This window comes from Barbus barbus, assembly GCF_936440315.1.
Source record: "Barbus barbus genome assembly, chromosome: 6".
NCBI lineage: Eukaryota > Metazoa > Chordata > Actinopteri > Cypriniformes > Cyprinidae > Barbus > Barbus barbus.
Window position 1 is genome coordinate 14,922,327 of NC_136734.1, and position 21,799 is coordinate 14,944,125.

The window sequence follows — 21,799 nt, forward strand, 5'->3', positions numbered from 1 at the left end:
CAATACAGAAAAAATAATATCTGGAATGAAAGACAGACTGATACAATAAAGCTGTGATTTATTTGTCAATATTTATCAGAAAGAGCACATTTAAATCTTTTGCGCCACCTAGCGGTTTATTCCTACTTACTAAAAATGATCAGCGTTCAGAAGAGTTCAAAACAATGGATGGATATCATATTTTCAATGTTTGTGAACCCAGCAATATTTAGCAATAATCCCTAATTATAATAATATGTAAACAGAGATTAAAGAAACAACAACTAACTTTTCATCTGAATCTACAAATGTATCTTTAGTATTTTGTGTCTTTACAGTATTCTGTTTGTGCAAAAAAAGGCTTTATGCATATGGACTCATGCAACATACTGTCTAAAACATCTGCATGGTATATCATGTTCTTCTTTGCTCTCAAAACAGCCCTTTTGCATCATCAAAAACAGTTTTTTACATTTCAAAATTCCTCTGCTGTTTGGATACATACTTATGGCTTCCTACCTCCTGTTTAGGGTCTGTTTTCTAACAAAAGCTTTTGCTTTAGGTAAGTCATTGGAATAACTTGAGGGTGAGTAAATGATGTCAGAATTTTCATTTGTGGGTGAACTATCCCTTTAAGTTGCTTAAATCTGTTCTTTTAAACTCAGAAACCATAATTCAGCAGCTTTAAGGATATACAGGTGATTCATACAGGAAGTGAGTAGTCCTGCAGTGTGACAACAAGCCACTTGCATCTGAAAATCCACAAGACCAAGAATTTAGTGGTGAACTGAAGCTGAAAGCAACAGACATGGTTGAGAAGAGGGTGGTGGAGATATTGTGAGTGCGCTCCATTTGGATTTCTTTCCAAAATCTGCCAATTTGGAGCAGCATTGTATTTTCCAGGCCTTCAAATTCATGAAAATGCATTAAATATTAATGTCATGGAAATGAATGGAAGTTGGAAAAGTCATGAAAATTAACAATATCTTAATATTTCATAGAAAAGTCATGAAATGTAATAAAATTGTAATAAATCTTAAAATAAATATTAATTCATAGTTTTTTTTATGTTTTTTTAAATAAATTAATAAATCTTAGTATATCGTGGGAAAGTTATTACAATTAAAATTGTAATATGTCATGCAAAAGTTATGAAAATTAACAAAATCTTCATATGTTATGGGAGAAAAAAATTGAAAATGAATACAACTTTTTGTAAAAAGTCATGGAAAATGAATAATATCTTAATTTGTTTTGGATAAATTTGTGAAAGTTAATAAAATCTTAATATGTACTGGAAATTAATAATATCTTAAGTCTTTGAGAAGTTAGTAATTAATTAATAAAATTAAAAGTAATTAATAAAATTGGGAAAAGTCAGAAATGATAGACGTAGCTATATTTTTCTAGCTGTGTTTTAGATGTTTCACCTTTTGTGAGTTTTTTTATATCCATTAATGAAAACCCTGTAAAATAACACTATTTCTAACTACACACTGTATATCAGCAAAAATGCTCATTTTTCCCAGTTCTAATGCACAGAAAGGCCTATTTCACTTTAACAGCATGTCCATTAGCTTCATCCATTAGCTTGTACTGTTCCTTCCATCGCCTGTATTTGGCGCGAGTTTTCTTGCAGGCAAAACGTGCAATGTCTATCATGAAGATCCAGGAGAGAGTGTAAATAGCCACACCACCAACTTTCACTATAAGCGATGGCTTCGGAGAGGCTAATTCACAATAAAGCATTCTACTCCCAACACCAATCCTCACAGAGGCAAACAGAAGAATGAAGAGCAGGTCCACCACATCTCCAGCTAAACTGTCATAGCGGCCCATGCGCTTGAGGAACCAGCGGGCCTGCAGGAGAGGGTTGGTGATCTCGCTGCCGAAGAGGACAGCGCAGGTCTCGATCCCCGACTCACCCAGACCTAGTGCCAGCACGATCCCGACGATGCTCATGGTGTGGTGGGCCAGCATCACCGGACCCTCAGTGCGGAAATACACACACCAAGCCATGTCAAAGAGGAAATATCCTAAGCTTAGAACAAGAGCCAGGATCTGGAGAGATGTGTTTTCAGTGCCTGGAAAAAAGAGGCGCGTCAGAAATCACATCCAATTCATTCTTGAAAAATTATTTAATAATTATTTAAATTTAATTTACATATTCTCCTTATAAAGTCCTAAACATGAAGAATGAATGAATAAGTCCTTAAAATTTGTTTTAAAAATCAGTTTTCTTCACTTGAATGTCTTGAAGCAGGAATACTTGCATCTGGTGGTATTGCTTGCTTAGGGATGTGTAAATAATAGTTATTTGCATTTTGTTTTTATATTTATAATTTTGTGAGAAAGTTGATAAGAAATGTTTTAGGAAAATTCATAAGACATTTTGTAAGATGCATTTTCTTATAAAAAATTGTATGAAATTTTTTAAGGAAAATTAATACATTTTGTGAGGAAATTCATAAGAAAAAAATGTATTACATTTGTAAGAATTTATCTAACAATTTAGGAATTTTGTTATAAAATTAATTTTGAAAAAACTATATATATATTTTATATTTATATAAAATTTTAGTGCCACCTTATGGCCGATTTTCACAAAATTTAGTACACGTGTTCATTTTACCGTGGAGTATGACTATATAAATTTTCTCTCTTCCATGTCAGTCTCCACCATGCGTTCAGGTCAGGAGGTCGTGGTACTCTCGTGAATGAAATTACTGAATAAAGTCATTATTTTTGTTTTCTTCGCGCACAGAAAAATATTCCCGTAGCTTCATAACATTACGGTGGAACCACTGATGTCACAAGGACTATTTTAACAATGTCCTTACTACCTTTTTGGGCCTTGATCGTTTCAGTTGTGCTGCTATCAGAAAGCTCTCGGAATTCATCAAAAATATCCTAATTTGTGTTCCAAAGATGAAAAAAGGTCTTACAGGTTTGGTTCGACATGAGGGTGAGCAATTAAAGACAGAATTTTCATTTGTGGGTGAACTATCCCTTTAAGTGGTTTTGCAGTTTGCAGGCAGAATTTTACGAAAACTTCTTGTGCATCCTCACAATGTCCTGCTGTCTATGTGTGTCAAGTTTTGTTAAGCTTGGACATTACATACAGCTGATATAGGTCAACTCGTAAAAATGCGCATTGTGTTGCTAATTAAATAACTCATATCTTTGCGATGCTTCGACAAATCATAATTCTTTCTTTCAAAAATAACTTATTGTCATGAGTGTCTGGGGATCATATGTGGAAAGTTTCATGAAAATCGAACAAATGGCATAATTTATAGGGCCTGAATCAAGGATTCATATGAAAAAAGATTTAAGCCCTTACTGCTCCAGAATTATGGACCAAAATGCAAATGTACTTATATCACCACCTAGTACTAGTTTTTCTCTACTTTTTGGCCATATAGCCAACAACACTAACTGCACTAAACAGCATTTTTATTCAGTTTGGGCCTCTGAATGAAAGTGTTTTTTCTTTTTTGAGTAAAAACCTTCCAAACAGGACAACTTACCTGGGTGTGTGAAAGGCCATGGCCCAGCAATGAACCCAATGTAGGCAGTCACACAGACGATCAGGATGCCGTGGAGGAGAGTTACCAGCCTACAGTTCCACTCACAATCTCTCTCACTGTTCAAGTGACATAGCAGCACATACAGAAAGAGCCAGCCAATCAGACTGCAGCTCGTCTCCACAATCATCAAAGCCATCTCTGCACTGAAAGACGAAATAGGTAGAAATATTAATAAGACATTCACAGGTGTGCAGCAAATATTTGAAATTCCTGTCTGCATCAGGGTTCGTATAATTAAAACGAAAACCATACAAATTGTGTGATTTGAAATAAATCAACTTTAACTGAAATAAAATTTTAAAACATATTTTATTCTCTAGTCGACATTCCTCATTTTCATTTCATGTAACTTAATGAACAAAAATAACTAACACTAAAATCATAATGAACACTATATACATATAAAAAAAACCGCAGCAAAATTACCAAAACTTTAACTAAAATTAAAATAAAAACAAATTTAAAATATAAATAAGAACTCTAATAGTAGTACGTTAAATAAGAGATGAAAAAGAACAATGAATTTAATCTCAGTGAAAGACAAAATAGATAGAAAGTTTAAGAAAATATAAATAATCTGTGTAGCAAATATTTAAAATTTCTGTCTGCATTAGGGTTATTAGTTTACTAAAGTTAAAATAATAAAAATCAGTGTACATTGAAATAAAAAAAATTAGCTGAAATAAAATTAAATTATTTGCAATGCACAATTCTTAATTTTCATTAAATATTGATACTATTTCCAAATATTTATAATAACTAGTTTTTAATAGTATGATACTAAAAAGCACATGGTCTGCATACAATCAAGATATTTTCTTTCAGATAAATGTTTCTCTGCTTTTGAATTTGACATATTATAATGCTGATTATCATCTCAGTTGAGTGACTTAACTGCTCAAAAGCATTTAGCAGAAATCTCATTTACCAACCTCAGATACAACTCATGCGGAAAGACCTAAACATCCTGGTAAATCCATGAAGTAGCTCCAGGCTTCTCCTGAACCCATGGCATTGTCAGTGCATTGCAGCGTCACATCAGGACATCCAACTGTGAGTAACAACCCCAACAGAAAAATCCTGAAAGTGGTGTTACACGACAGACACAATCACAGCGTAAAACTACAACGCTTCTGATCGCTCACTTCCTCTTCTCTACCTGGCCTCAAGCGGCTTGAGCCTCTTATGAGATTAGACTGTTCACTCCCAATATACCCCCGGCTAAATTCCACACTACATTCATGGGTCATTCATCTGCCCATCCTATGACCTAACAGTGGGGTGATTTGTGCCCTCATAAACATCCAACTTTAATTTCATTCAAGCTGGACGTAAGTAGTAAGGAGGGAATTGGGAATTGTGCCAAAGAGGGAAGTATTGTGCAACATCTAAGCGTCAGGTACTGGAAGAACGTTACTTATAAGACACAGGTTTAGAGTCATAGTCACTTTACGTGCCAATGAGACGGGGCCACATTACTGCCAGTAGAAAAAAATTGTTTGTGGAGTTTGAAAAATGCATATGTAGCTACACTTTTAAAAATAGAGATTTCAAAAGAGAGTTTTTGCAGCCAAGCCATAGAAAAAGCATATTATGATTCCCCAAAAAAATGATCAGTTTTTAAAGGATCCATATTTTTTTTTAAGTGGAAAGGACATTTTGATAACCTAAAGAACTATAAAGAACCTTTTATGTAATGGAAATGTTGCATTGATGTTAAAGCAACTGCATGTAGTTTTGTGTATTTTTGCATCTTTGGAGCCCCCTACAGTAAAATGAGCGGAATTTACTGTCGTAAACAAAGGCTGATGTAACAGTATATGAACAGAAGTGAGCATACGATGGACACTTTACTATTCCACAAGGTAACGTGAGAGGACTAGTGAATAGCAGTGAAGTGAGGCAATGATGCTGGTGGATCTCATGACAATGACAACATGCTTTGCTCTGGATTATTTATACTACTCACATGTTCATACTATATAGAGTACAACCCGAATTCCATAAATGTTGGGACGTTTTTTTAAATTAGAACAAAATTAAAACTAAAAGAAATTCAGATCGCATGAGCCAATATTTTATTCACAATAGAACATAGATAACATAAATGTTTAAACTGAGAATTTTTTTTAATTTTATGCACAAAATTAGTTAATTTCAAATTTGATGGCTGCTACAGGTCTCAAAATAGTTGGGACGGGGATGATGTTATGCACTGTATATGATGAGATTTGCAAAGTCTTTGCAATTTGACGATGAGGACGATGATGATTCCACAATCTTTTTACCCACTCTTTCACAGATTGGAGAGCCTCTGCCCATCTTTACTTCTGGGAGACTCTGCCTCTCTAAGACATCCCTTTTATAGCTAATCATATTACAGACCTGATGTCAATTAACTTAATTAGTTGCTAGTTCTCCCAGCTGAATCTTTTCAAAATGCCTTGCTTTTTCAGCCCTTTGTTGCCACCGTGCCAACTTTTTTGAGACCCGTAGCAGGCATCAAATTTGAAATGAGCTCATTTAGTGGATAAAGGTGAAAAATGTATCCGTTTAAACATTTGTTATGTTCTCTATGTTCTATTGTGAATACAATACTGGCTCATGTGATTTGAAAGTCTTTTAGTTTTCATTTTATTCAAATTTTAAAAAACGTCCCAACATTTCTGGAATTCGGGTTGTACTTTTTTGATAGTCATAGGTGATACTTATTCCCCAAAAAAAGTACCTACTCAGAGAGTATGCGAATTCTAACACAGATTTGTTGCTGCCATAAGGCACTCCACCCTTTTTGCAAACTTTCAAGCTCCCAGAGTAGACATTTGGGGGATATTGTAGGAAAGGAACAAAACATTCGTCTTAGTAGAAGTCAGTGTACCATCAGAAGAATTATAAAAGCCAATTTACTTATCTACTATTTAAGCTTCTTTTTTTTCATCTTCTTCTGAGCCAAAATTTAAACACTAACTCCTCCTACAGCTTTAAAGCTACAACCACCAAACTTGGGTCAGACGTCTGACTTGGTGTGCCATATCTTTTCTAACAGGATAACAACATGTTAATCATGCAACAAACATGTTAACAACATGCTAATTATGTTAAAAAAAACATGTTAACAACATGCTAATCATGTTAGAAACATGCTAACAATATGCTAATCATGCTAGAAACATCCAACCAACATGCTATCAACACATCATGCTAAAACATGCTAGCAATATGCTAATCATGCTAGTAACATGCTAATCATGTTAGAAACACGCTAGCAACATGGTAACATGTTAATCATGCTAAAACATGTTAACAACATGCTAACAACATGTTAAATCATATAATGTAATCTAATTAATCTATCTAAACTTTCAAACTTCAAGCTTTACAACTGCTTCAAACGTTCATGCTAAGCTTTCTGAAGTTCAAGGTAAAAAAAGAAAAAAGACTAAGAGTCTTATTTTGTTTTATTTTTTAATTTTTTAAAGCAAGCATGTTTTTTGGTACCCCACTGACCGACTGAAAGACCACAATCAGAACACGTTCCCAGCATCCTCCCGCTATAGGCTACCCTTGAAGAGTGTCCTGAGGATGGGGGACGGCCAGGTATCTGAGCCCCAGCATTAACCCACATCCAGCTTAGCTATAATCTGGGACAGAGCAAGGTTATTACCTCCCAACAGAGACCTGGAAGAAATAACCTGTAATTCTCAAACTTTTATACATATATTTTGGTTGTATAATGTAAATAAAAACATCTAGATGCTGTCACTTTTCAAGTTCATTCAAGAAGATCCAATGAGTTATAATGACTGATAAAGCAGTACGCATTGAGGTCATGTTGTCAGGTATTTGTTCTGCCCTCATAAATGAATACTTATTGTGTTCAGTGTTCAGAGAGACATGATAATAATAAAAACATTAAACTCACAATTGTAAACATAGGCCTATGTAGAAAGATTGTTCTCTGCTGTTCTCATATACACATATAACAAATTTTAAAATATTAAAGTTAAATATGTTAAAATATTAAACCCCACATTTTTAAAGAGCTAAATCATATTAGTTGCCATGTTGCCATGTTCTTTTGCACTGGCTTTCTAAAATGCAACACTGTCATTTGGTCTCACTGAATATATTGTTCTTAATTACTATGCAATTTTGAGTTTAATTCCGTAGCGCTGAATAAGAAAGATATACACCACACACATAATTGTTATAATGACATGGTAAACTCATTGTAACAGTAATCAGAAGTGTCTGAAAAAATATCACCAAAATCATGAAACACATTTAACCCAAAGCAAATATTAAACATGGTAAAATATTAAACTCTATTTTTTTATGTCATTAATGTCTGGCCAATTAATACTAAACATTCCAACCTTTTTGTAGAACATTAAGCTTTTTATTTTTATTTTTGGTAATTTTGTAAATTCGTAATGACTTTAATTTTGTTGTATGTATGTATGTATATATATATATATATATATATATCATTAACAGTCAAAACATAGACAGTAACAAATAACAGCAATGAGAAAAAATAAAGCAGAAGAGAAAAATAGCACAATATCGACAAGTTTTAAAAATTAAGTCACTAAAAACTGGAAGAGAATTACAAACAGATTTGATAGTTTTCAGTTAGACAATGTATTCAGTGGTAACACACACACACACACACACACACACACACACACACACACACACACACACACACACACACACACACACGTTTGTTTCTGTGAATTGTGGGGACTCTCAATAGACTTCTATTACTTTTATACTGACCAAACAATATTTTTTATCCCCTAACCCTAAACCTACCCCTTACAGAAAACCTCTTTGCATTGTTACACTTAAAGATAAAAATCATTTACTATTTTTAATAATTGTTTTCCCTCATGGGGACTTGTGCCGGTCCCCACAATGTAAAAAAATTCAGGTTTTACTTATCCTTGTGGGGACATTTGTTCCCCTCAATGTAGCATAAACAAATACACACACACACACCCAAAAAAAGTTCAAAAGAGTTTAAAAGGTAGGCTATCAGGTGACCCACATGCAGGAATGTCTCACTGAGTTCAAGTCGATAATGTGTGACATCCTGAGCCAGGTGTGTTATTTTAGTGAACTGTAGAGGGCAGACTTCCTCTAAATTTCTTTCAGTTAATCCTAGTTCTAAAACTGAATAGAGGGAGTCTCAAAACTAAATTAGGTTGAATTAAATAAATGTAATGACTTGTCTTTCAGACGTTTCTGATTACTGTCATAAGCAAGAGTGACTCAAAAGGTTTCTCATTTCATTATCACCATTATGTGTCTGGTATATATCTTTTATATTCAGCACTACATAATTAAACTCAGAATAACAGAGTAATTAAGAACAATACCTATAGTGAGACTGAATGACAAATTTAAATGTAGTCTTTGCAAGTTGTCCTCTCAGTAACAGATATCATGGAAACCTTCACCAGCCTGGATCAGCAGATACTGTCTCAGTGCTGCCGGATGCTTCTCCTCAGCAGACAGAGCCTCTGTAAAAACACTCTTCTGGATTCAGATCTGCCAGAGGAAGCACAACTGGACACCTGGAGGAAAGACCTGCCCTGAAAATTATGTAACGAAAGTGAAGCTGAGACAAACACAGAATGTAACATATCTTTATTTTTTGGCCAAAAATTATATAAAAATTGCAAGCATCAAACGCATACCACAAGTACTTAATTTACAACCATAAGTGAAATCAAACATAAAACACTGCGTAACTGTGTTTGCGAACAATCTACAATGAGAAAGATATTTTGCGCTATTACAACATAATTTGCTCACGAGGACAGGCAGGGAAAAGGTGCCAGTTTAGTATGCAGTGGTTCAACAGTGTTCTGACAGTCTCAAATGGCTCACACTAATATTTAGACAATGGAAGTTTATTAAACTACAAAAAAGGTGTCTGTGTTTCTGTTATACTTCAATAAATGCAAAGGCTGTGAAGTGAACATGACTTGTAGAGGAAAAGCTGAACACAAAAATGAACAAAATCAGCTTGCTTTTTTAGATTTTTTTCGATGGAATTTAAGCATAACACAACTTGAGGCTAAAAGAATGCGTGATCACAGCTATAATTAAATATGAATTGTCCAAGTGTGGTTTAGTGTGGTAACAATAGTCCTGAAGTTCAGCGTCCTCAAGCACTGTTGTAGATAACACGTGTCATGTCTTTAATGAACAAAAGTAAAAGCCAAAGCCACATTCAACAACATGAAACAAGAAAACTCTGCACGCTAGAACAAATCACATGAATGACAGGTCTCAAAAATCAGCTTTTCGAAATCTGAAAAAGTAACAAAAGTGAAAAAGAAAATGTTAAAGACGCATACGTTTTTAAATGTACTGCTTCTCTTTATAAAAAGCATTATTATTCATGGCATTTATGAAAACAACAAAACTTTCCCTTCACCAAATACAAAGACATGCGCCAAACAAACAAGACAACACAAAGGTTTCAGTGTAACTAACATTGATGTGAAATGAAGACACATTTCCGCAGGCACTGCAGTTGAGGCAGAAACAGAGGCAGCTGCAATTCCCCTCGGCAGTCAAAACACAAAGAGCTACAATTTCCTTCCCTACGACTATTTACAAACAGTACATGAGCTCTGCAGTAGTTGGGAGTTGGCCCGTACACACACTATTAAGTGTCAGCTCAGTTTTACTGACTGAATCGCAGGGTCATGTTTATCCGTTTATCCAAGTTGGAAGGGGTTCCTTAATATCGTGAAGGGCTGTGTGTTTATGAAGCCTTCACATTTGTTAATCTCAGTGTCTTAATGTGGGATTTTTAATTAACTGCTTTTGAAACGGAACTTGCATTTATTATTTGGTCCATTGGGATTTACTGGAAAATCAGGAGATGACTAACTGTTCTGTACATATAAAACAAAATCAACTTTTTTGCTGTTCATAGAATAAAATAAAAAAAACTCAAAGTAAGCTTTCTGACCGCAAAATGAAAATATTTTCTGAACAGAGCTTAGCACAACTGGAACGAATAAGGTCACAAGTATGATCAGTCGCTAAACATATTTATAATATATACATTTATGTGGTCTAAAAAGGACATTAGCCTCATTTGAGAAACAAGCAGAATGAATTCATTTGTAAAAACATTTTTACATAAACGGTCACATTTAAATCTGCATTAAAGGATTAGTTCACTTTCAGAATATCAATTTCCTGATCATTTACTCACCCCCGTGCCATCCAAGATGTTCATGTCTTTCTTTCTTCAGTCGAAAGGAAATTAAGGTTTTTGAGGAAAACATTCCTGGATTTTTCTCCATATGATGGACTTCAATGGTGGCCAACAGGCTAAAGGTCCAATTTGCAGTTTCAATGCAGCTTCAAATGGCTCTACACAATCCCAGCTGAGGAATAAGGGTCTTATCTACTGAAACAATTGGTCATTTAAAAAAAAAAAAAACATACTTTTTAACCACAAATGCTCATCTTGCACTAGCTCGACTTCACGCAATACATAGTCACGTTGGAATGACATAGGCAGATTTACAAAGTAAATGTGCAAAGAAAGTTAAATGCCCTTTACAAAAAAAGGTAAAACAACAATGTCGGAAGATTTTAAAGTTGGAGAAAATGAGATGGAGTTTTTCACCCTGCCTTACCTTTTTGATCTGAAGTACACAGACAAAGAACATTTTTGTGAGCATTTGTGGTTAAAAAGTACATACGTTTTTATTTTTTTATAAAATGACTGATCGTTTTGCTAGATAAGACCCTTATTCCTCGGCTGGGATCATGTAGAGCCCTTTGAAGCTGCAGTGAAACTACAATTTAGACCTTCATCCCGTTGGCTCCCATTGAAGTCCACTAAAAATCCTAGAATGTTTTCCTCAAAAATCTTAATTTCTTTTCGACTGAAGAAAGAAAGACTCGAACACTCATGGGGGAGTAAATTATCAAGAAATTTTTATTCTGGAAGTGTACTAATCCTTTAATTTGTGCAACATCATGCCTGTTGCAACAGCTTGAGATTATATATTTTTGTAGGCCAACCCAAAAGTAAGCATCACCCTGGTTTCCTTGAAAAAACGCAACAGTATTTTGGATTACCATATTTTATGTCACAGAATAAAACCGTCAAAATATCCTCAGCTTGTCTCAACCACAGATATGGTTTCAGACAAATACCCAAAAACACATTCAAAAAAACGTTGCCTTCAGAATGATGGAACCAGAAACTTGTTTCCAGATTTTGGCCAACAAAAATATATCATCCCTGCAGCACTCTATTGGTTTTTGGTGCTCACATTAGATGTGGACAGAGTGTAAGAATGTTTTTACTCAGTAATTAATTTTGCTTGTGTTTAAAGGATGACGCTCGTGGTCTTGAAAATTGGTCGATGGTTGAAGAAAAAAAATGAAGAACAGTAGAAAATAGAGAACGATCTTCCTTTATCGCTTACGTCCCATTTATCCAAGCATGAATACTGCTGCTCACACACGAGATACAAAAGTACAGTCCACTTTATCCAGAGGAGGTGGCTGCTCCACAAGAGGTCCTCCAGCTCTTAAGACTTGATTGTTGGGTCAGCAGGGAGGTACAGACGCCATCTTTAGTCGCCCACAAGTCTCTGCTTATGAGCTAAGGGAGCTGTTCTTTATTCCAGGAAAAAGCGCCATATAATAAAGTTAGAAAGACGCTCCTCGTGGCCATCTCATCATGGTAACTGCTATGTTCTTTGAACAAGAGTTAAGTATATATGCTTACCTGGTCATTTGGAGGTTTCTGTTCCCCATTGACGCCCTTCAGTAGCACAGACTCCTCTGTCTTTTTTGCCTTCATCTCTACCACGATGTCTTCTTTGTTAGTCTTCTCCTTGGGGCTGTAGGCATTAATGCTGTAGAGATTAACACACCGATACACCAGACTGCAACATTGGGCTGCACAGATGTTTTTCTGCACTTCTGTACTGAATTATACATTGCATATGCAATTCGCTGCATAGAAAGTCTTATCAAATTACCCCCACAAAAAGTTTGGACACACTTGACAGAATTTGCTTCTCATGATCATAAAATACTATTTGATCTAAAGATTACGCTTAAACACTTGAAATCATTTTTGCAGACAAATAATCAGAAGTCATGCATGAATTTCTTTCCTAAAATTGTAACATTTGATCAGGGTCTATATATTAACATTAGTAAATGCTTTAGCATGACTTAAACCTTTTTTTTCTTATTTTTTTACACTATTTATTGGTTAATGTTAATGACCATTCAAAAGTTTAAGGTCACTATAATGTGTTCTATTTTTAAGAAATATATTGTTTTCAGCAAGAATGATCACAAGTGACAGTAAAGACATTTCTAATGTTACAAAATATTTCGAAGAAATGTTCTTTTTAACTTTACATTTATCAGATAATCTTTAAAATATGTTTAATGTTTTTAACATTAATAATAGGAAATGTTTCTTGAGCAGCCAATCAGTATATTATTATGATTTCTGAAGGATCATGTGACACTGAAGACTGGAGTAATGGCTTCTAAAAATTCAGCTTTGCCATCATACAAATACATTACATTTTGTATATTAATATATATATATATATATACATATATATAAAAAGAACAGTTATTACTGTAAATTGTAGTATTTACACAAGAGATTTATATTTTAGAAATATTTAAAAATCTTGCTGACCCCAAACTTTTGAATAGTAGGTAATACTAATACATATTTAATATATTACCATGGTACTGAATATGTCATATAGCATTTCTTTTTACATGGCATCATTAACATAAAATATCATTAAATTGAAAAATTAAAAGGGAACTATACTTTTATGCATAAAGATCCAGTATAACATTATAAATATGTGTAAAATATTATTTGGAAGATATTACGATTTATTTACATTATTGTGCTTTTTTTCTATTCACTATAGTCCTGTAATGTTAGATGTATTCATTATTTATTATAATAATTTTTTATATTTATTTATTTGTTTGTTTTGACAGTTTTTCTCTAATCTTTTCTACAGATTTCTCAACACCTCCTTGCAGCCCCCGAGGGTCCCCTGATCCCAATTGGAAACTCCTGTACTAACGTTTACTAATAAACTAGATAGAAGGAATAGGTATTACATACATTTCTTGCTTGCCTGATCGTCCACAGGGTAACTTGCCCTTTTTATACAGGAAGTAGAAGACACTGCCCAGGATGGCCAGCAACAGGATGCTGACAATAATCACCACAATAATCACTCCACTATTATCAACTGGAGAGAGAGAACAACAGATGTCAACATTGCTGACTGATATATAATAACCAATGAACTATTAGCATTTCAACAAGACACAATTAATTCATCCTGAAATGCAATTAACGTGCTTTCAGGCAAAATACAAAAGTGAAATACCATACTAAATCACGAAAAGAGCACTGAAGGACACATTAGACTTTTTAACAAAGGCTGCAACATTTGTATTCAAAACGCACGCCAAATGACAAGGACGCATGCCCTTGTATATGAGACTAGTTTGGTATGAAACATATAATTAGAGTGTTTTAGTAAAAATAAAGTCAAATAAAGAAAATTAAGGAGCTCCATTCAGAGCAAGCGTCAACAAATGCTATAAATAAACACAGAGAGACGAGAAACAATTGTCTGGGAATGAATTTTATGAGTTAAATCTACTCCATAAAACAGCAGGCTGCCACCACAATCTTCACCATAATAGTTTAACAGTCTCAGTTGCAGCCCAGCACTTCAAACCATTTGTTAAAATATTCACGTAGAACTAATTATACATTCATCTTGGAAAACATTCTGCACTGGATCTGCCCCTGCTATCTGAAGTAATGTCTGCTTCAATTTTAGCTTGTTTTTTTTTCTTTTTTTTTTGCTCTATGACTTTTCTTCACACAGAATTTTAAATATGCCCAGAGGCCGACATGAAGAGCCAAGCTAACCGAACTGTTGCGGAGGCTTCACCATATAAAAATCGATGAATTATTCAAGTACATTAGATGATCTTTCATTGTTTGTTAGGGTTGGATTTTGCAGGGATGAAATGGACTGGGTGTTGATTTAAAGCATACGATCCTTTAGAGGAAAAAAAAATGTTACCTGAAGTTTTTCTAGCTGTTGGTGTCTGGGAAAATGGAACTGGGAGAAAAAAACAGACAACATTATCATTTTTGATTCCAAACAACCAATATTATAAATAAAATCAAACATATGCTATTCATTTAAAAGTTCAAAATAAATTAAATGGTTGAAATGATATTATAAATCTAATGAGACATGTCTTTGAAAAATAAAGACATTACAACAAAAAGTTTTCACAAAAATATGTACTATCAAAATATTAGCACAACTGGTTTTAACACTGATAATAAGAAGAAATATTTTTGAGAAGCTAATCATCATATTAGAATGATTTCTAGACTGGAGTAATGATTCTGAAAATTCAGCTTTACCAGGAAAAACAGTTATTTTAAATTGTATCAATATTTCACAATATTACTGTTTTTAATGTATCTTTGGTCAAAAAAATATAGCCTTTGTGAGCATAAGTGACTCATAAGTGGCATTAAAAAAAATAAGTGACAAAACATTTGAAGAATAAATTAAAATGCAAAAAAGATACATACATTAATATTAAATTAAATTTGATCAATTTTATACTTTACTATAAAATAGGTAATGTATAAAACAGTGATGTCAATCGATTAAAGAATGTTTTTCTGAAATTAATCGTGATTAATTCCACCTATCATTAAAACATTTAAAAAAAAAAATTCATTGCAATAATGTTACATTCAATCCTTAAATTAATGTACAAACAACATAAAGACAGTATATTTTTAATATTTGTTTAATGGCATGTTTTTTATGACTGAAGGCCAGTATCGTCTCCAGTTTGATGTGGTTATAAAGTCGTTCTGCATCTAAATAAATGCAATTTTTGTCAAGAAAAAAAGAGACAGAAGCAGCAGCATGTCACGCTGCTCGGGGAGCAAGGAGACAAGCAGAATGTTCAACATCACTTTTAATGATGGTAACATGGAGTACAGGGGTGAGACAATCAATCCCGGACATGGGAGACAGGGAGACACAGGGCTTAAGAACACAGGGAAATCAAACGAGGAAGAACAGAAACAGGTGAGGAGTAATTAAACACAGGGCTGGGGACAAATGAACTACTAAAGACTCTAACGAGGAAAGGGCACGAGAGGAGGGGGAAACAAGACACAGGACTGACACAGCAGTTGTGAGTGGGGAGGCCAACACTAGCTCCACCCCTGTGTTAATTGCGTTAAAGGTGCCATAGAATGAAAAACTGTCTTTACCCTGGCATATTTAAATAATAACAGTTCTGTACATGGAAATGACATACAGTGAGCCTCAAACACCATAGTTTCCTCCTTCATATGTAAATCTCGTGATTAAAAAAGACCACTGAAAAACAGGCGAATCAGAACATAACACCGACTGTGACGCAACAGTCGGGATCACTACACCCCCAACATTTGCATAAACCCGCCCTTGTTCTAAGCCGGCCGAACCATCAGAAGCTCTGCAGGTATTGTAAATAAACAAGCGCGGACAACAGCGAAAATAACAAAATAAATGTTATGTTCCAGGCCGTGCAGGGGGTGTGAAGTGCAGGGATGGGTTGGTGTCTGTATTCAGAAAGGCACAGAAAGCAAATAACGCGAGCCACTAAAGGGACATGGTTAGCTCCTTGCTAGCGGTAGCCTGTTACAGTACATACGATTTCACTCTCAGTAAGGAGAGATGAGGATGATGGCGAATGACTTACAGATCCTGAGCACCACTGACAAGCATCTGATCTTGTGAAATGTGTGGTAAGTACTGTTGCTCCATAATGTAAACATAGTTTGTGTGATCGCGTCTCTTGAAAGTTTCAATGCCTCGCATATTAATAATGGCTCACTGATGCCCGCGTTTTATATACAGTATAATTACCCGACGATATAACTACGAGAGAAAGTATTTAAATATATATTTTCCTCCCTGTGCTTCCTTCTTGCTGATGAGCCGTACTGTGAAACAGCCAATCAGAGCAGAGCTCAACATTGAGCAGCACTGTGAAACAGCCAATCAGAGCAGAGCTCATTATTATTCATGACCCTGCCAAATAAGCCAATAACAGACCGTTTCATTCTAGGGAGAAATCCTAGGGTTGTAAATGGACATGTAAAATCATTTCTGGAGATTTTTTGCCCTTACCTAAGCCACATACCTTCTGTGTAGATATCAGAGAACAATTTAAAATACTTTATCAATGCATTCTATGGCACCTTTAAACATTTTTAACACGTTAAACTGAAAAAAAAAACAATCACCTGTGTTAACGCACTAATTTTGACAGCACAAAGTATAAAATTGTACATAGTAATCTATGTATAGATATTACATTTATATTAAAATAAATATTATGTTTATAATTAGAATACATTTAGTCAGTTATATTTTAATGTCATATTTATGATCATGATTAATAATAGTGGATGTCAACTGGATGTTGTGATTTGCAGTGTAAATAAGGAAAACTGACTCTTACTGCTCCTGATGCTGTAAGTCTTGGTCTCTATTCCAAAGTCGTTTGTTGAATTGCAGACAGCAACAGTGCCAGTGGTGACTTTAAGCATCACAATGCTATAGACTTGATCCTCCGTCTCTCTTTTAACAACTTCACGCCAGCTCTGAGACTACAACACACACACACAAACAAGACAAAAGCATCAATCCACAGCTCAGTGTAACATGAGCAGAGGGCTGAGAGGAAATCAGTGTTACCTGACTGCCGGTGATGCTCCAGGTGATGGTGGGTGTGGGGTAACCTCTCACCTCACAGCTCAAATTCACCCAACCCCCTACTTTCTCTGTCAGCTCAATCTCCCTCTCCGCATCCTTCATCTGAGGCGCGCCTGAAGGAACAGATCCAGTACCAATTTTATTTCAGTGTTAAAGCTCTTTTGCTGAGTTTCGGCAGTTTGAAACACTTGATGCGCTCTTCCTCACCCTGTACGATGATATGGACAGAACCGCTGGTCAGCAGGCCTGGAAGAGACGGTACAGTCACCTCACAGTCATACTGTCCAGCTGTGTCAAACGTGGCGTCCTGCAGCTGCATTATGTGTCCTCTCCCGACCTCAATCCCATCCTACATAAACAAACATGTGCAAACAAATTTAGTAAAGAACAGATGGGGTGAGAAGAAGCTCTAAACAGAATGCGGAAGACCAAACTAAAGTGTCTAGACTGTTGAAGGATGCGTGAATCACACTGCAGCGTTACCTTAAACCACACAGTCGAGGTCTCTAAAGACGACAGGGCATTGCAGGTGGCTGTCAGACTCTCTCCTTTCAGCATGACCTCTGAGTCTTTGGGCACCACCACAGCTGGGTCCAGATCTAAGCACACACATAAAGGTCAATAATTGAGAGTAAAAGCCTCGCTGTGAGCTTAACTCGAATTATATCTGCTTCATTTAATGACAGTGAGCAAATGATGACAGAATTGATATTTTGGGGTGAAGTATTCCTTTCATATTGATTAAGCAAAACAGAATCTCTTTCTTTCTGATTCTTAAATTTTTTATATTTAAAATGATGAAATTTACTACAGTTTCTGTATTTTACAAAATAGGAAATGTGGAACAATGCAGGTCTAGTGACCTTTTTTCAATAAAGAGTGTAACTTACTCTTACATTAAGTGCTAATAATGTTGGCTCCTTTATGCTAAATATATATATATTTTTTCGAATTTAAATCCGAATTACTTTGGAAAAAAGTATCTGCAAAATTAATGAATATACACTACCAGTCGGTAAGATGTTTTTATTGTTTTTAAGTCTATTAAGCTCACCAAGGCTGCATTTATTTGATCAAAAAATACAGTAAAAACAGTTATACTGTGAAACATTATTATAATTTGAATTATTATAAAGAATTGTTTTATGTTTTAATATATTTATAAATGTTACTTAAAATGTTTTAACAGTCATTCAGTCTTCAGTGTGACATGATTCTTCAGAAATCATTCTAATATGATGATTTCTTGCTCAAGAAGCATTTTTTTGCTTTCATTTTTTAGAGCAGCATATATTTGAAATATAAATCTTTTGTAATATCATAAACGTCTTTAGTGTCATTTTTGATCATTTTAATGCACTCTTTCTGAATAAAAGCATTTAAAAAATCTTACTGACCACAAACGTTTTGAATAGTAGAGTAAATGTTAATTATTCAACATTATTAGGTGTCAGCATATTTGGCAACAATACTGCTAGATGATTAGATTACAGTGGTGTGCATTTTTTTTCTAGTTTCTAAATGTGTGTGTAAAAATGAGAAGCTGGAAGTTGAACTCACAGTGCACAGTGAGCTGTAAGGTGTCCACCACCTCATCATGGTTCACAGCATCCAAGTCCAGAGAGTGACATTCATACACACCACTATCTGCCCGAGACACTTCCTTCAGAACCAGCAGCCCCTGATAGGAATCCAGCTCCACGTCTGACTGTTACGAGCAGGACACAGAGAACGGTGTGAATCATACTGAAATTAAGATTAGCTCTTTAAATGATCCGTTTATAGAATTTGACTTAAATTTAATCAAAAAACATGTAAATCTCTCTCTTTTACGCTGAAGTAATTACAGAATAGTATGTATAATGTCTTGTAAAGATTGGAGGAAAATGATCATTAAAACTACATTATAACTGTTTTTTGTCCATGAACCACAAGTAATATTATACAGCGAGTAACGTGAAATTATGATACAATCCCTTTATGTTTTTGAATGAAGTCTGACTTGTCATTAAGCTAAACTAAGCATTCAACAGCTCTATAGCAGTGTTTCCCACTGTGGTCTGAGGACCACTTGATATCCAAAACCATTGTTGTTATTGTTAACTAAAAATAAGACAAAAAATATTTTTGTTTACTGAAATAAAGCTTAAATAAAATATGAATTTAAATATTAGATGAAAAACTTAAACAAAAATTAGAAATGTTGCTATATATTATATAAATAATACTAAAATAACGCTGTCCTTAAAACTATATATATAAAAAATATTATTATAATTATGTAATATCATCGTTGGGTTCTTTGATGGATTAATTATCTAAGACAAAGAATTAACTCCATGATTATTTTAACATTATTTCTGGACTAATTAGTGTTCATTTGTCTCACTTCAGTAGTGTAACATTATTGAACACTGACATTTTTGTGAGTATGTAGGGGTTTAGTCTAATTTGTTTTAGCTAAAATCTGATCTTTTTTTGGCATAGATTGGAATAGAATAAAGAATATTTTGTGCTATTTAAAACTGCAGGTAGTTGTTTTGAGATCATTGGTACTTATTTTGGTCTGACTTTTTCTTTTCAAACAATTGAGAACCACTGTTGTCATTTTGTCATATTGTCATTAAAACAAATGCATATTAAACACATATTTAAAGTTGCAAATCAGTAAGGTACTGTCCACCCTGAGCATATAAAGCACATTGTCTGGACCAGACGTCTACTATGTCCACTTCTTCTCAATGGTTTACAGCCTCCCATTCAGAAAAAAAACCGAGTCCAAATAAAAGAGAAAAAAGAGGCTATTCTCACTTGTTCTCGGTTGAAAATGATGGGTGCTGGGGGGTTCCCATCACCTTGACAACGGAGCGCCACTGTGTCCCCCTCTTTGACCAAGCCCTCGGGCGATTCTTTCCATATCTCGACGCTGGTCGTGGGGTCTATATGATGTACACACAAACACAAAGAGCAAGGGGCCATGAATCTTATTTCATTCAAATGTATCTTGCTAAGGCAACATAATTCTCATATTCAGTTATTTAGTCAGTGCCGACAAAGCAAAGACCACTGGAGGTGTGTCATCTTTCTATTTTATATCAGTGTGGTACAAAATAATCCTACTTAAATCAATGTGACGTGTGTCAAAAGTAAAACAGTCAAAAAAGTGGTCTGATTAGATTACTTAAAATGTGTAATCTAATAGATTATGTTACTAATTACAATTTTTATCATGTAATCTTTAATCAGTAAGGGGCTACAATTTGTAGTCAAGTAATCTACCCAGCGCTGTCTGTGAACAGCTATCTGAAATATTAAAAAAACATGAAACAGGAAAATACAAGTCCATTTCTACAAAACCATGTCAGATCTAATGCGCTCTTTTAACTTTATATTCACAAAAAGAGTGTTATCAGCTTCAAATAATTGAGTTTTTTCCACAATGAAAGTGAAAATACTATGTGAAATGATAGAATCATAGCCAGTGAGATCCAATATGATATATATGCAGGTATATGAAGTGGGATTTTGGACCAATGAGATTTCACAGAGCTACCCAGCACAATGCAACAGACAACAAAAATCCAAGCATACAAGCAGAGATATTTAGCTTGTCACAGCTGCAAGAGTTTGAATATATCACATTCCACTTCATCAAAAACTCACAGTGAACTGTAATATTGATGCCTTTGGACTCAGATGTCCTGACAGCTCCTGGGACAAAATAGCTAACTTCACAGGAAAAGTGGGCGTCTTTGTCTTCCTTGGTCACCTTATAATGCAACTCACTCTGCACTGTATATAGGCCACTGGATTCCCTCGTCAGTAGCGTTACCATGTTTGCCACTGACAAGAAACACACACACACAAGCAGACATATATTCAAATTAGCGGTATCCTTTAAGAGAAAACACAGCTTAATTCTTCATATAAACCCTGCTGGAAAAAACAGGTCATACCATCTTAAGGAGTGTAGCTGGTTTCTGGAAAACATTTGCTTGTCTAGTGTGGCCTACCAGCTCAAAACAGCTTGAACAAGATGGTCTACCAGACTAATACAGATTCCACCAAATGGCAGTCCAGTTGACCAAACATCGAATACAGCCTGGACCAGCTAATGACCTAATAACCAGCTACTGCTCTCAAGTAAACATCAGAACAGGATCTTTTTAATTGGCCATTAGTGGATTGTGAATAATAAAGATTTTTTTAATGAATCAGTATAAGCTATTAAGATATTAGGTCATTAATTGGGCATGCTCGTTTACCATATTTTACATGTAGATTACCTTGACTGTCATCTAACACGCACTTAAAATTACAAGGTTAAATGTAATCTTTAGCAAATCTCAAATCTCAAATCTT

General features: G+C 34.8%; 2 protein-coding genes across 2 annotated transcripts in view; both read right to left on the minus strand.

Moving 5' to 3' along the window:
* Positions 1 to 42: 42 nt before the first annotated feature.
* LOC306871843 (TLC domain-containing protein 5-like) lies at positions 43 to 4,726 on the minus strand. The gene is made up of 3 exons (XM_079420032.1): positions 4,502 to 4,726; positions 3,510 to 3,712; positions 43 to 2,063 (listed from the first exon to the last, which is right to left on the minus strand). The coding sequence occupies exons 2-3, from the start codon at positions 3,703 to 3,705 to the stop codon at positions 1,528 to 1,530; spliced, it is 732 nt and encodes a 243-aa protein (XP_079276158.1). The 5' UTR covers positions 3,706 to 3,712; positions 4,502 to 4,726; the 3' UTR covers positions 43 to 1,527.
* Positions 4,727 to 6,542: 1,816 nt separating this feature from the next.
* The window catches only part of mcama (melanoma cell adhesion molecule a), a gene marked incomplete at both ends in the record, with an annotated part of 63,034 nt that continues 47,777 nt past the window's right edge, over positions 6,543 to 21,799 (minus strand). Inside the window, 12 exons of the mRNA XM_079418150.1 lie at positions 6,543 to 6,608; positions 11,243 to 11,251; positions 12,349 to 12,478; positions 13,738 to 13,867; positions 14,720 to 14,758; positions 17,184 to 17,331; positions 17,420 to 17,550; positions 17,645 to 17,786; positions 17,921 to 18,036; positions 18,998 to 19,145; positions 20,249 to 20,376; positions 21,101 to 21,280. Coding sequence (XP_079274276.1) covers positions 6,543 to 6,608; positions 11,243 to 11,251; positions 12,349 to 12,478; positions 13,738 to 13,867; positions 14,720 to 14,758; positions 17,184 to 17,331; positions 17,420 to 17,550; positions 17,645 to 17,786; positions 17,921 to 18,036; positions 18,998 to 19,145; positions 20,249 to 20,376; positions 21,101 to 21,280 — 1,367 coding nt within the window. The remainder of the gene's footprint in view (positions 6,609 to 11,242; positions 11,252 to 12,348; positions 12,479 to 13,737; positions 13,868 to 14,719; positions 14,759 to 17,183; positions 17,332 to 17,419; positions 17,551 to 17,644; positions 17,787 to 17,920; positions 18,037 to 18,997; positions 19,146 to 20,248; positions 20,377 to 21,100; positions 21,281 to 21,799) is intronic.

Coding starts and splice junctions, on each gene's coding strand:
- LOC306871843 (XM_079420032.1), bottom strand. CDS start 3,705: ATGGCTTTGATGATTGTGGAGACGAGCTGCAGTCTGATTGGCTGGCTC. Junction 2,064..3,509: donor ATGGCCTTTCACACACCCAG/GTAAGTTGTCCT, acceptor TCTTTTTTCCAG/GCACTGAAAACACATCTCTC.